Raw genomic sequence first — 14,130 nt, 5'->3', positions numbered from 1 at the left:
ACTTCGAGGACGAAGTTCCTTTTAAGGGTGGTAGAATGTAACATTCCGTTTGATGTCTATGAGTGTCTTGATTTTGGATTTGATAGTGGATGATATTATGGAGCTAGCAGCGTTAGAGGATGGTAGTTGGTTATGTATGGAGTTGGTGTCGTGAGAGATATATATATGTGGAGTTGATACGATATCGTGAGCCATGTTGTGGAGGTAGGAATAGTTAGTGGAGTTGGTGTTACGAGTTCATGTTTGGGTTGGAGTTTTGTTTTGAGTTCTTAGTCACGTTGTTGTGTCTTGATCGAGTTAGTATGTTTGTTTTTATGTATGGGTTGAACTTCGGGGACGAAGTTCTTTTTAAGGAGGGAAGACTGTAATACTCCGTATTTATAGTCTTGGGGGTACTCTATAGAGTAGGCCTTACTCTGTCGAGTAAGGGTAAGTGGCGAAGCAAAATAGTTTCTGACCTGTTGGGCACTCGATCGAGTAGCTGGGGCACTCGATCGAGTAGGGGGGTACTCGATCGAGTACCTTGGGTACTCGATCGAGTGTCCGGTTTTACGGGGGAGTTTTCTCGGGTTTTGTTAAATACGCGATTAAGGTATTTAAACATATTCGTCATTGTTTTAAATCACTTTTTACAAAACCTAAAACCTGTTTAAGAGAGAAAGCAACTGGTTCTTCTTCCTAATCGCGTTCTTGACAATTCCCGGAGTTCAGACGGTCAGTTCGTATCGTAGTTCGTGTCGTTGGATTCCTTGCGTCGAGGGTAAGCTTTTAACATAAGTTTTATAATGTTTTGTTAAGATTGGTGAAACCCTAATTTAGGAATTGGGGGTTTTTATGAGTAGTATTTGAATGGTAGCATCTATGTGTTGTATGATAGGAGGAGAATTCGTAGAGGAGCCGTTTTGATACAGCTGTAGATACCGTCTGCGTGTTGTGCTTTCCAGGTAGGATTTCCTACTCAGTATTAGTCCCATAATGGGATATTGGTGATGTGTTGTAGTTAGTTGTTTGATATGATGATTGTGATTGTGATTGTGATTGAGATTGTGTTTGTTGATGGTTCTCGAGATGCGTTCTCGGCTGAGTGGGGTCACTTGCGGGAGTGATCTCACGCCCTAGTTTCGCCCTTCGTGGAACCCGCCACGAAAGGGGATGTGCACATTAATGGACAGGGTTATCGCTCGTACGATGAGCGGGGCTTAGGTGGGAACGGCAGCTGCGGTCCCCCATCGGCGGGTCCGGTGGACGGTCGATATTGAGATGATGGGAGTTGGTGGTGTGTGTGTGTGTGTGTGTGTGTGTGACAGTTCAGCTGTCTGTTTGTCTTATTGTTGTTATCTATATTGATTGTGTGATTAGTACTGACCCCGGTGTTGTTTTGTAAAACCTGCGGTGATCCATTCGGGGATGGTGAGCAGATATTGAACAGGTATAGAGATGAGTACTGGGATAGCTGGGATGGCCACGACATGACGATAGAGTCTTTCGTTGTAGTTTAGCATTTATTTACATTTCAGTTGAGAACAGATAGTTTGGAATAATGTATTGCACTTTCAGTTTGGTTTCGAGGATTGTATTTATTCATTAAACTATTTACAATAAATGTTGTTTCTGTTTTGTCTATTTGATTATCATACCTCGGGCGACCGAGATGGTGATGTCTTCATACCTGAGTGGTCCTGGTAAGGCACTCGGAGTATGGGGGTGTTACAACACTCCTCACTCAAAAATCAACTTCCCAGCATCATAGCATGAGTGTTTTACCGGTGAGCCGGTTGCCGGCCTACCGGCAAAACACTCCTCTTCACCAATTTTCGAAATTTTCCAAGTCGTCAGGTGTGTCCTGCCGGTGGGCCGGTTGCCGGCTTGCCGGCAAAACACACTCCTCATCATCTATTCTTCGTGTTTTCATCTTGCCAGGTGTGTTATGCCGGTGAGCCGGTTGCCGGCCTACCGGCAAAACACACCACAACTTCAATTTCTCAAAATTTTGTTTGGTCTCGCTGCCGGTGGACCAACCGGCTGCCGGTCCACCGGCAAAACACAACACACAGCTATTTTTCGTTGTGTTCTCCAAATTTGCTCAATTTTTCTTCAACTCAACTTTGAGCTTTTTCATTGACCCCGGGATTCTTGTTTTCCGCAACTACTCCGACGCATGATGCCGGGATTTCGGGTCAACGAAAATAAATACTTGTGATCTTCAAAAGTGACCTCCGTCACCAATCCAAATAGACAAAATACGACTCCAAATCTCTCACTACTAGTCTAGAATGCAAGTTATATACAAAGATGCATGGGTTGCCTCCCATGAAGCGCCCTTGTTTTATGTCGTAGGCTCGACGGAGTTATGAACGACAATCAATAATTTTGAAGGTAGGTAGCAATGGAGCTCATGTTCTTGATGATAGGGGTTCCGGCGATGTAGTGCTTTAGCCGTTGTCCATTTACTTTGAATGTTTGGTCTCCATCGGATACTTCAACCGCTCCATGGGGAAAAGCTCGGACCACGGTGAAAGGCCCCGACCACTTTGACTTTAGTTTTCCCGAAAATAGCTTGAACCTCGAGTTAAAGAGGGGAACCAAATCCCCCTCCTTGAATTCCCTCCTTATAATAGCCTTGTCATGGAATCGCTTGGTCCTTTCCTTATACAACCTAGAGCTCTCATAAGCCTCTAGTCTAAATTCTTCAAGCTCATTGAGGTCAAGTAGCCGCTTCTCCCCGGCGCTTTTCAAATCAAAGTTAAGGAGTCGGATGGCCCAATGAGCCTTGTGCTCCAACTCAACCGGCAAATGGCAAGGCTTCCCATACACCAACCGGAATGGTGAAGTTCCTATTGGTGTTTTGAAAGCGGTCCGGTAAGCCCACAATGCATCATTGAGCTTGGTAGACCAATCTTTCCTTGACCGGCTCACGGTCTTTTCAAGGATCATCTTGATTTCACGGTTAGAGATTTCGGCTTGGCCGTTAGCTTGTGGGTGATAGGCAAGGCTCCGCCTATGTTGCACCCCATGCTTCTTGAGTAGAGCATCAAGAGTCCTTTCCCGGAAATGAGTTCCACGGTCACTAATCACAATTCGTGGAACTCCAAACCGTGGGAATATGATTGTCTCCATGAGTTTGGCCACTGATTTTGCGTCACAAGTCTTTGTTGGAATTGCTTCAACCCATTTGCTCACGTAGTCCACCGCAACAAGGATATACTCATTCCCATTTGATGAGGGAAAAGGGCCTTGATAGTCAATGCCCCATACATCGAATACCTCCACTTCAAGTATGTAGTTCATTGGCATTTCATGCCTCTTTGAAATGTTACCACTTCTTTGACACTTGTCACACTTCTTGACGTAGGTGGCCACATCGTGAAATAGGGAAGGCCAAAAGAATCCACATTGGAGCACCCTCGCGGCGGTTTTCCGTGAACTACCATGCCCTCCACTTGGCATGTCATGGCAATGAGAGATTATGGGTTGGACTTCTTCATTAGGGATGCATCTTCTAATTATCTCGTCGGCACAAGCTTTGTAGAGGCACGGTTCTTCCCAAAAATATTGCTTAAGGTCATGGAAGAATCTCTTTTTCTTATGGGAATCATAACCGTGTGGGATGACCCCGGATACCAAATAATTTACATAGTCCGCGTACCACGGGGTATCCATCAAAGCAAGTGCAAATAGTTGATCATCCGGTAATGTGTCATCAATTGGCAATCCATCCTTATCCTTGACATGGAGTAGCCGAGAAAGATGATCGGCTACCACATTTTCTACACCTTTCTTGTCTCTAATCTCGATATCGAACTCTTGTAACAATAGAATCCACCGAATCAAGCGTGGTTTTGACTCCTTCTTGATTAGCAAGTGCCTCAACGCCGTGTGATCGGTGTGCACAATTACCTTAGAACCCACCAAATAGGAACGAAACTTGTTCATGGCATATATGACCGCCAAAAGCTCCTTTTCGGTGGTGGTGTAGTGTGATTGAGCTTCATCCAAAGTCTTGCTTGCATAATATATGGCATGGAGTTTACCATTCTTCTTTTGTCCAAGCACCGCTCCCACCGCTACATCACTAGCATCGCACATCAATTCAAAAGGTTCTCCCCAAGTGGGAGGTTGCATAATTGGAGCGGTGATGAGAGCTTCCTTCAACCTATTGAAAGCATCCAAACACTCATTAGTAAATTCAAATGGCACATCTTTTCCAAGCAACAATGTTAAGGGACGGGCAATCAAAGAAAAATCCTTAATGAATCTCCTGTAAAAACCGGCATGCCCAAGAAAACTCCTAATTCCTTTAACATTAGTGGGAGGGGGTAGAGTTTTGATCACTTCAATCTTGGCTTGATCTACTTCCAAGCCCTTACTTGACACTACATGACCCAAAACAACCCCGGATGTCACCATGAAGTGACATTTCTCCCAATTCAAGACTAGACCACTCTCTTGACATCTCTTCAAGACCTTACCCAAATTAGCTAGACATCCATCAAATGAGGTGCCTACGACCGAGAAGTCGTCCATAAACACCTCCATGATATTCTCAACATATTCGGAAAATATAGCTAGCATGCATCTTTGAAATGTGGCCGGCGCATTGCAAAGCCCAAAGGGCATGCGCCTATAAGCAAAGGTGCCAAATGGGCACGTGAATGTGGTCTTTTCTTGGTCATTAGGGTGAATCGGGATTTGGAAAAAAAACCCGAAAACCCATCAAGGTAGCAAAAATGAGAATGTTGGGCAAGTCTTTCCAACATTTGGTCAAGGAAAGGGAGGGGGAAATGGTCTTTCCTAGTTGCCTTGTTGAGGCGCCTATAGTCTACACACATTCTCCACCCGGTTGTGACTCTTGTTGGAATTAGTTCATTCTTATCATTGGTGACTACCGTGACCCCGCCCTTCTTTGGCACAACATGCACCGGGCTCACCCATGCACTATCGGAGATAGGGTAAATTATGCTTGCATCATAGAGCTTCAACACCTCCTTCCTAACCACTTCTTTCATAGCGGGGTTAAGGCGGCGTTGAGGCTCAATGGAAGATGCACTCTCATCCTCCAAATGAATGCGATGGGTGCAAAAAGAAGGGCTAATCCCCTTGATATCATCAATTGAGTACCCAATGACATCCTTGTACTTTCTCACAACATCAAGTAATTTTTGAAGTTCGGTGTCATTGAGTGCACTATTGACAATAATAGGGTAAGTATCATTAGGGCCAAGGAAAGCATGTTTAAGAGTAGAGGGAAGAGGTTTCAACTCCACTTGAGGAGGCGTGGATCTCTCCTCTTATTTACCATCTCCTCTCAAGCTTTCAAATTCTTTGTCCGGGTCTTCTTCAATTGTTGCTTCCATAGCTAAAGAATACTCCCGGTGCTCCTTGCAATCCTTTACCTTGCCCTCAAGGAACCCTTGCAAACCCTTGTCTTCATCAAACTTCTTCATATCAACCCATTCTTCGACCACATCAATCATATAACAAGACTTTTCTTCCGAAGGCTCTTTCATAGCCTTGTTCAAGGAGAATTCAACCTTATCTTCACCCACTTGCAAAGAAAGCTTCCCATTCTTCACATCAATCATGGCACCCCCCGTAGCAAGGCATGGGCGCCCCAATATGATGGGAATATTTGAGTCTTCGGGGATGTCCATAACATAGAAATCACATGGAAATGCAAGTTTCCCCACCTTGAGCGGGACATCCTCCACAAGACCAATCGGATATCTTACCGACCTATCGGCAAGTTGGAGAGAAGCCCTTGTTGGTGAAAGCTCATAACCTTTCAACTTCTTGAAAATTTTGAGGGGCATAAGACTAATGCTAGCCCCCAAATCACACAAAGCCCTCTCAATGTGCACGGTCCCAATCTTACAAGGAATGGAGAAACTCCCCGGGTCTTCAAGCTTTTGAGGAGCCTCATTCATGAGAATTGCACTACACTCCTTGGATAAGTTCACCGTGGTTGTCGGGCTCAAGGAGTTTTTGTTAGAGATGAGCTCCTTCAAGAACTTGCCATAGCTTGGAATCTCCTTTACGGCATCAATGAAAGGCATAGTAATGTTGATACCCTTCATCATATCCATGAACTTCCCATACTTTTGTTCATGTTTGGCTCTTGCCAACCTTTGTGGAAAGGGAACCGGTGGTACATAAGTTCGTACCACTTGTTGTTGAGGCTCTTCAACTACCCTTGTTGGTTCATCAATCACTCTTGGAGTTTCCACAACAATTTCCACAAGCTCATCTTTTCCCTCCTTTTCTTCAATTACCTTAGGAGGTTCAACCAAAATTTGAGGTTCAATGACATTACCCGGTCTACTACTCTTCCTTTTCTTGACAAATTCCCGATCTTCCAAATCTCTACCACTCCTCAAATGAATAGCATTCATGGTTTTCGGATTTTCCTCGGTTTTACCCGGGAATTTACCTTGGGAGGCTTGTAGTTGACTCATTTGGGTAGCCAATTGGGAGATTTGGTTGTCCGTCATTCGTTGAGAGGCTTGCATTTGGGTTCTAAGTTGGTTGATGGATGTGGTTGTCTCTTCTTGTTTTTGGGTGGTATGGTTGATGAATTGTGTTTGATGATTCATCATTTGCTCCATCATGAGTTCCATGTTTGACTTTGGTTGGGTGGGTTGTTGGAATGGTTGGAAATTTTGTTGGAAAGGTTGGGTGGTTTGTTGGAATGGTTGGGTGGTTGGTGGGTTAAGTGATTGGAATTGTTGTCTAGGTTGGAAAGTTCTTCCTTGGAAACCCGGTGGACCTTGATTGAATGTTGTGTTTTGTTTTTGAGTTTGGAAGTTCGGTTGTTGTGACTTTTGTTGGAAGGTTGGGTTTTGGACATTGTGAGAGCCATAGGAGAAGTTTGGGTGGGCTCTCAATCCGGGGTGATATTGGTTGTTGTTAAATGCTTGCTTGGCCGGACTAGACTCCCATATCCCGTTCACTTGCTCCATACAACTTCCATCTCCAACCACCAAAGGACACTCATTGGGTGGGTGTCCTTGGTCTCCACAAAGCTCACAACTATAGACTTGGTTCCTCATAGAAGAATTGCTAGATGTCTTGCTTGAGCTCATCAAGGCTACTTGTTGCTTAAGCTCTTCTATCATCTCTTTCACTTCCACATTGTTGGCCGACTCGACCGTTGACTTCCCCTTTCTCTTGTGCCTATCATTGTTCCAATGAAAGGTACAAGAAGCCATTTCTTCAATAAGCTCTTTCGCCGTCTTGTGGTCTATCTTATCCAAAGCTCCCTTCCCCGAGCCGGAATCAAGGTTCATCTTCATCTCATTGTTTAACCCTTCATAGAAATTGTTGATGAGCTCATCATCTCCAATACCGTGGTGAGGACATAGCCTTTGGAGGCCCTTGTACCTCTCCCATGCTTCATAAAGGGTCTCATCTTCTTGTTGGGTGAACCCTTGGAGCTCACTCTTGATTCTTGCGGTTCGTTGGGGTGGGAAATACTTGTTGAGAAAAGCCTTAGAGACATCATCCCAAGTCCGAAGAGAGTCGGGTTCACAACTTTTAAGCCATTCCTTGGCACTTCCCCTCAAAGAGTAAGGGAAAAGCCTAAGGCGTACGGCATCTTCCGTGACTCCATTGGCCTTGAACATGTCACAACTATCCAAGAACTCGTTGGGGTTTTCGGTGGCTCCCCCTCCGAATTGGTTCCCTTGGACAAGTTGTAGCAAGGTGGCTTTCACATCAAAATTGTTGGCTTGAATGGGTGGCTTCACAATACTTGGATTCACCACCTTTTTCGGAGCCAAGTTATCTCTCATTGGAACCGCGGCCATTGTTACTTCCGTTTCCGGTGTTGCAAAAGGATTTTCGAAAGTTTCAATGACCCGTGGTCCTTCTTGAAGGTTCTCAATTACTGGATTTTCTTGAGGAATCGGTGTTTCTATAAGCCCTCTTCTACGGAGTGAATTTAGTCTTCTCGCGGTTGCTTCGATCTCGTGGTCAATCGGGCGTATTGGTTGACCTCTTCGAGCTCTCCTAACCATGCAAAAAGTCCTACACACTCAAGAGAGGGATTAGTAACAAAAGACTTAGTCTAAACAAGAACGAAAACAATTAATATCTAGCCGAACTCCCCGGCAACGGCGCCAAAAACTTGAAGGTATCAAGCTATACCTCGCAAGTGCACGATTTTATCGTTGTACACTATTAAGGGTCGATCCCACAAGGAGTTGAAAAGAATACTAATTGTTCTAATCCGATCGTTTAGCTAAGTCGAAAATAAAAGATGAGGTTGTACTAAAGCTACCAACAACAAGGTAAAACAACTAAATAAAGAAATAGAAGAAAGAGCAAGATAAAATAAATAGATGTAAATCAAATGATTAAAAACCCTAAGACTCGGTTCTTCCCAAACAAATCGTAATTCCACACAATCAAATCTCTAGGCTAATCACAAGAGTAGTTAGTTGAGGAGGTGACGACTCTAATTCGCCTAAGACCCCCCTCTCGGGTTCGAAATAGGACACTAGTGCTACCCACCAACCCCCCTCTCGGGTTCGAAGGTCGGAATCCCTAACTCAATACCCGACTACCCCAAAAACATGCATTATTCCCAAGGTAGTCCAATATTTGCTAAGGTCATTAAGCCCCGTCAATTCCCGGGTCATCCCACTCCCTCTCTCGAGGGTCGATTTCAAACGCTAGATTAGAGGTGTTCTACCCCGGTTCTCCCTTTCGGTCTCAACCAAGGTCAACAATAGGGTCAAATCACGGGTATCCAAATTACAACCTAACCAACTCTCGTTGGTGGTCAAGGGTCGTAAGTCAACACTACCCAAAAGTCAACCCTTAAACCAAGTCAATCCTCTAACCTACCCTCACCAATTTCCCAAATAATTAGCCTTTATGAAATTCAATTAGTGAAATTACTCATGTTGGGTCAAACCGAGCCCTAGTAGGAGACTACTCACTAATCATGGTCCTAATTGTAAAATAGACAATAAAGATGGAAACTTTGGTCACTAACATGGTGGGAAGATGAAATTCACTTCTAAACATGCAACAATCTAACAATAGGTGTAAAGGAAAGATGATTTAATCTAATAACAGGAGTGATTAAACCTAAAGACACAATCTTTAACCAAATCAACTCAAAGATTAAGTCTTTGAGGACAACTACCCAAGGAAGAACAAATGAAAGAGAAACAAAGGAAAGATGAACAATGAAAAGATAAACAATGATGAAATTAACAACAACAAACAAACAACACCAACAATCCTAACATAAACAATCAAACAAACATAAAAGAAGAACAAAAATGTAAACAAATGAAAATAGGGAGAGAATTAATACCAACAAAATAGTGAAAGAGGAATTTGGATAGAAATAATAAAGAAGGAAATCCTTCAATCTTCTTACAAACCCAAATTCAATCACTAATTGATTGAAGAACTTCTCTAATTAAGGAAAGATTAACAAAGAGATTAAGAAAGTTTAAAGCTTGAAAGGGTAAAAATTCTGGATCTAGGGTTGTGTGTACAAAAGGGTTTAAGAGGGGGTATTTATAGGCTTGTACAAGATTAGGAAGAAAAAGGGAAGAAAAGCCCAAATCCCGTCTGCTGCGCGTTTTTGGTGCACCGCAAGCAATGGTGCTCCCCTACCAAAAACCGTGCAAAGATAAAAAAATAGCTGGCATCTGTGTTTTGCCGGTGGGCCGGTTGCCGGCCTGCCGGCAAAACACACTCTTCAGGACTTCTACTTCTTCTTCATGGTGCGTAATGTCGGTTGACCGGCTGCCGGTGCTCCTACCGGCAGCGAGGCCAAGCTTGTTTTTCACCAAAATCTTCAATTAATTCCATTTGCTGTGCTTTACCGGTGGACCGGTTGCCGGCCTGCCGGCAAAGCACATTCCTCGATTTTTCTTCAAAATCTTAAGTGATTCTCGGGGTGTGTTTTGCGGTGGCAGGCCAGGCCACGTCTCTTTAAGCAAAACACACTCTTCACCATTTCTTCCCCTCTTCTTCATGTAAAGGCAATGGGGTGCCTTTCTTGCCCCAATTTCTCCATACTTAGGTCGTTTCCTACAAAAGGACACACACGGTAACAAGTACGGGTATTGGGCACAATATGCAAGGAAAAACACCCGAAACCAACTCGATATGAGTCGGTATGCATAAAAGAAAGAGGGAATTAGAGGTAAATTAATCGTATATCAATGATCAAAGCCCAAGTGTTAAACACAACATGCCAACTATCTAAGTTATAACTAAATGATGAATTGCACTATTCTTAATTGCACAAGCAACAGGTGCATAATATACCACACAACGGACTCAAGGTGCAAGCAAAATTCTTCTTAGTTTCTCATAGAAACAAGCTCGATACTAGCAGCACGACATAGAAGTATGTCAAGTGAAAGGTACCTTTGCCAACTTCACCAATGTAGTTCCTTTCCTTGTCAAAGCCCTGGCTACCATCTTGTGATCCGACCGAAGTTCCCTCCCTCTTTCCACAGTTTGGTCACAGTCCTTTATGCACTAATCGTACGACCAAAAAAGAATCAAATTAAAAACAAGCACAATAATAAAACAACCAACCTCTTTTTTATTCGACAACTACAACAGAACAAGTAGTACACAATCATAATTCAACACCATACTATACTCTTATGGAATATACAAACCGAAAATCAACTGAAAGCAACTTTACAAACCAGTACTCATTGAACCGTCCACAGAATCATAGACAAACAAACAGAATCACAGAAGTTAGGAATGATTTAATCATTCAAACGATAATCAAGTCCGAAAAACATGGTTAGCTAGTGAAATTAGTAATCTAACCCCGATACATGTAAAGACTGAGAGCAATTAAGAGGATACCAACAAGACCAAATTGGAGAAGAGCATGGACCATAATAGAAGCACCACCAGTCCTAATACTCCCAAATTCAATGCACTTGTGTCCACCTGCACTGAAATACTATCGCAGGTGTTATGACGATATATGGGAGAATCCGAATAACTCTATGACATGGTAAAGTGGAGATAAATCCAGGCCGACCCTATTTACACACTGAAATCGAAACTAATAAAAATTGGGATGAAGAAATCAAAAATTGGGGATTCAAACAATCAACTAGCGGAACAATAATAATAGCAGAAAATGAATCGCATACACCATCAAATCCAAACGAAAAATCCCTAATTTGGTATAAACATAAACCTAGATCAAATTAAGCTAAAATTAAATAGTATACAAAATAAGTAAACTTCTTTGAAACGGTACCCACAATGTGACTGAGCAAAGAATGATGGCGGTAACTTGACGTCGTGGTGGTGTTGGCGAACGATTGAGCGAGTGACGGAGGTGAACGATTGAGGGATGCAGACTTGGGTGTTGTCGGAAGTCATGGAGGGCGGTGATGGTGACTTAGGCGGCGGCGATCTTTGGAGGACGGCCACAGTGGCGAGTAAGCGGCGGTGACAGAGCTTTTGAGTGATTTGTAGATGGGGATTAGAGAATAATGAGGGAGAGTAAATTGAGTTTGGGTGTAATGTTCTATGAAATATGAATGAAAGCGCTAAAGTACTAAAAAGTTGCCGCCTATAAATTTTTAGATTCGATATACATCGGTTTTTAAATGCTCTAATGTGTATTATGTAAGTTAAAAATACATAAATGAATAGGCATGGGCTTTTGCAAAACTCAGATGTCTACATAAATGAATAGACATCAGAGACTTTTTGAAATATCTGATGCATATTAAGAGATGTCTATTACGTATTTTGTAGTAGTGATAGGAGTCCCCTATATCATCCTCATAATCTTCACCTATTAAAAACAACAAAAACACAATAATAATTACTAAAACCGAAATTATGCCCAAAATCATCTTAAATCGACATAATGAAAACTGAAATTAAAACATACTAGGATGTAGATCTTGAAGAGAGGATTCCGAAAATATAAATTTTGCGAAAATCGGACTAGAAACGAAGAAGTTATGATGAAATTACGATTGTAAGTTTATTTGATTTTTTTTTTTTGTGGATTTTCGGAAGAACAAAGATCAAGAGGAACAAAAAAAAAATGACACCCTAGGGAGAATGGGGAGGGCCGGATGCCTCATGGGGGGGTTAGGGTCTATTTTTTTTTTGACTCGGTTTTGATTCATTTTGACGGAAATTCAAATTATTCGTCAAACGCGATTTTCGAAAACGCTAAAGTTTTTAAACACGAGTTTACTAGAAAATTAAGTACCCCTATGCCCTATATCCTAACTCATTTACCCAACGACCGTAAGAAATAGAAAGTCCCATGTTTACGACTTTTCATCGAAATAACCTTTTATTAAAGAAAAGGTTCAAATATAGTTTAAATTACTTTTAAACATTTCCAAACTATCAAAAATAATTATATTACTTCAAAATAATATAAAATTATATTTTATCGAATTATTATTATTTCAAATAAATTAATATTAAATTAAAGTTGATTTAAAATATTACTTTTAAAATATAATAACGGTCCAAATTTACGGGGTGTTACATGTTTGGTTTTTTATATATCAGTTCATCGCGTACACAACATACACACAACATGATTTATGCAACCGTACTTAGAGGGGTTACCAAATTACAAAGACCCCTTAAACACCCCTTAACTAACAATTATGATCAACTTTAGACCATTGTTAGTCCTATACATGCATTATCGGGGAATCCATTCGTGTGAATCAATTTTGTGTCGCTGGCTGATTTAGGTTTTGTTTTGATTGATACAAAGAAAACTAATTCAGATATAAGTTTAACTTGGAGTCGCGTCCTTTCGGTTTACTCAACCAAGTTTTGAGTTTTACTAGATGGATTTAGAATGGTCCAGGTCGAATATCCTAATTAAAATCATACAAGCTTTAGCGTGTTATAGTCCAAGTCACCAACACACCACCACAATCCTTTTCCCGAGAGTTATGTTTTACTCTTTTTTCTTAAATTCTAGGGTAACTTATCTAACAAATTTTCAACTCTTTTTTTTATGAACGAAGTTCATTTTATCTTAAAATTGGATTAATATGCTTTCCGTCGTAGTCATTTATTTACTTATTGTCCACTTGACACTCAATAATAATGCCTACAAATTATTCAAAATATATCTTCATTATCTTCTGAGTTATTTATTCATATCTTTTTGTATATTTTAATAATTCATGTCCATATAACTTTTCTTCGTAATTCGCTTGTACACAATCTCCATTAATGATTGTTGGTTGCGGCTAGGTTTAGGTCTCTTAGGCTCTTAGCTTTGTTAGTCAAGCTTGTATAAATAATGTTGTCATGTACAATTTTTTTTTTTCAAAAGTAATCTTTGCATTTCATTAGAAAAGAAAATACATATGCAAAAACTATCACACTATGAAACAAAACAAAATATATCCTGTTAAAAACAGGATAAAACCGAGATGTATGCGATAACTAGGAACATAGATGATTTATAAGCCTATGATGATCTTTCTGTTTAGTTTTCATGATCATTCAAATTAATAATCACCAGCTAGCTATATGAGTTTCCTTTAGACAACAATTTTGCTTTCATGCATGTTCAATGTATTATATACTAGTTGTTAGGCCCGTGCGTTGCACGGTTCTCGTTACGGTTTTTTTGATGGTCGTATTTATTTATTGAATTGGTTTTTTACTCACTTGACCAAATAATAACCAAACAAAAAGTCTAAATGTTTTCGGATTTGGCTAGTAGTATTCCCTACCGATATGAGAGTAGTCTTTATCGGAGTGGGGAAGATAATTTAATGGGACCAATTTATAAAATAAAACTGTATCAATTATCTGTAATTTAATACGTAGTTATTCCGTAATAAGTTTAAGACGATTAGTGTCGGTCTCAAATGAAAATTTGTATTACCGCCGTAGACTCTGTGAGGTGTGAGTACCCAAAGATTAAATAAAAATCTTAGACTTACGTGTCCTATCTTAGAAAATGTAAATAGAAAAGTCCTTCAACCTGATCATCTTCCTTGTTTCATCTCGTTTCCGTCCCAAATTACATTCTAATTGAAATCCTTCAATCCCTTAAAATAGTCCCCATAATGTAATTGCTATGAAAAAGTGAACCTCATGAATAAAAGATTAAGGTGCTAAGAA

At 41.0% G+C, this 14,130-nt stretch overlaps 1 protein-coding gene and 1 non-coding gene across 2 annotated transcripts in view; one reads left to right on the top strand and one right to left on the bottom strand.

Moving 5' to 3' along the window:
* Positions 1 to 14,130, bottom strand: part of LOC141654869 (uncharacterized) — a 29,692-nt gene that overhangs the window by 13,972 nt on the left and 1,590 nt on the right. Inside the window, exons 2-3 of the mRNA XM_074461983.1 lie at positions 10,852 to 10,938; positions 10,393 to 10,506 (exon numbers count right to left, since the gene is read on the bottom strand). Coding sequence (XP_074318084.1) covers positions 10,393 to 10,506; positions 10,852 to 10,938 — 201 coding nt within the window. The remainder of the gene's footprint in view (positions 1 to 10,392; positions 10,507 to 10,851; positions 10,939 to 14,130) is intronic.
* LOC141658069 (small nucleolar RNA R71) lies at positions 7,339 to 7,445 on the top strand. Its single transcript, XR_012548978.1, has one exon. It is a non-coding gene; the product is annotated as a small nucleolar RNA R71 (small nucleolar RNA).

The sequence above is a fragment of the Silene latifolia genome, chromosome 5 (genome assembly GCF_048544455.1).
Source record: "Silene latifolia isolate original U9 population chromosome 5, ASM4854445v1, whole genome shotgun sequence".
Lineage (NCBI taxonomy): Eukaryota > Viridiplantae > Streptophyta > Magnoliopsida > Caryophyllales > Caryophyllaceae > Silene > Silene latifolia.
This window is presented reverse-complemented; position numbering and strand designations above follow the sequence as displayed.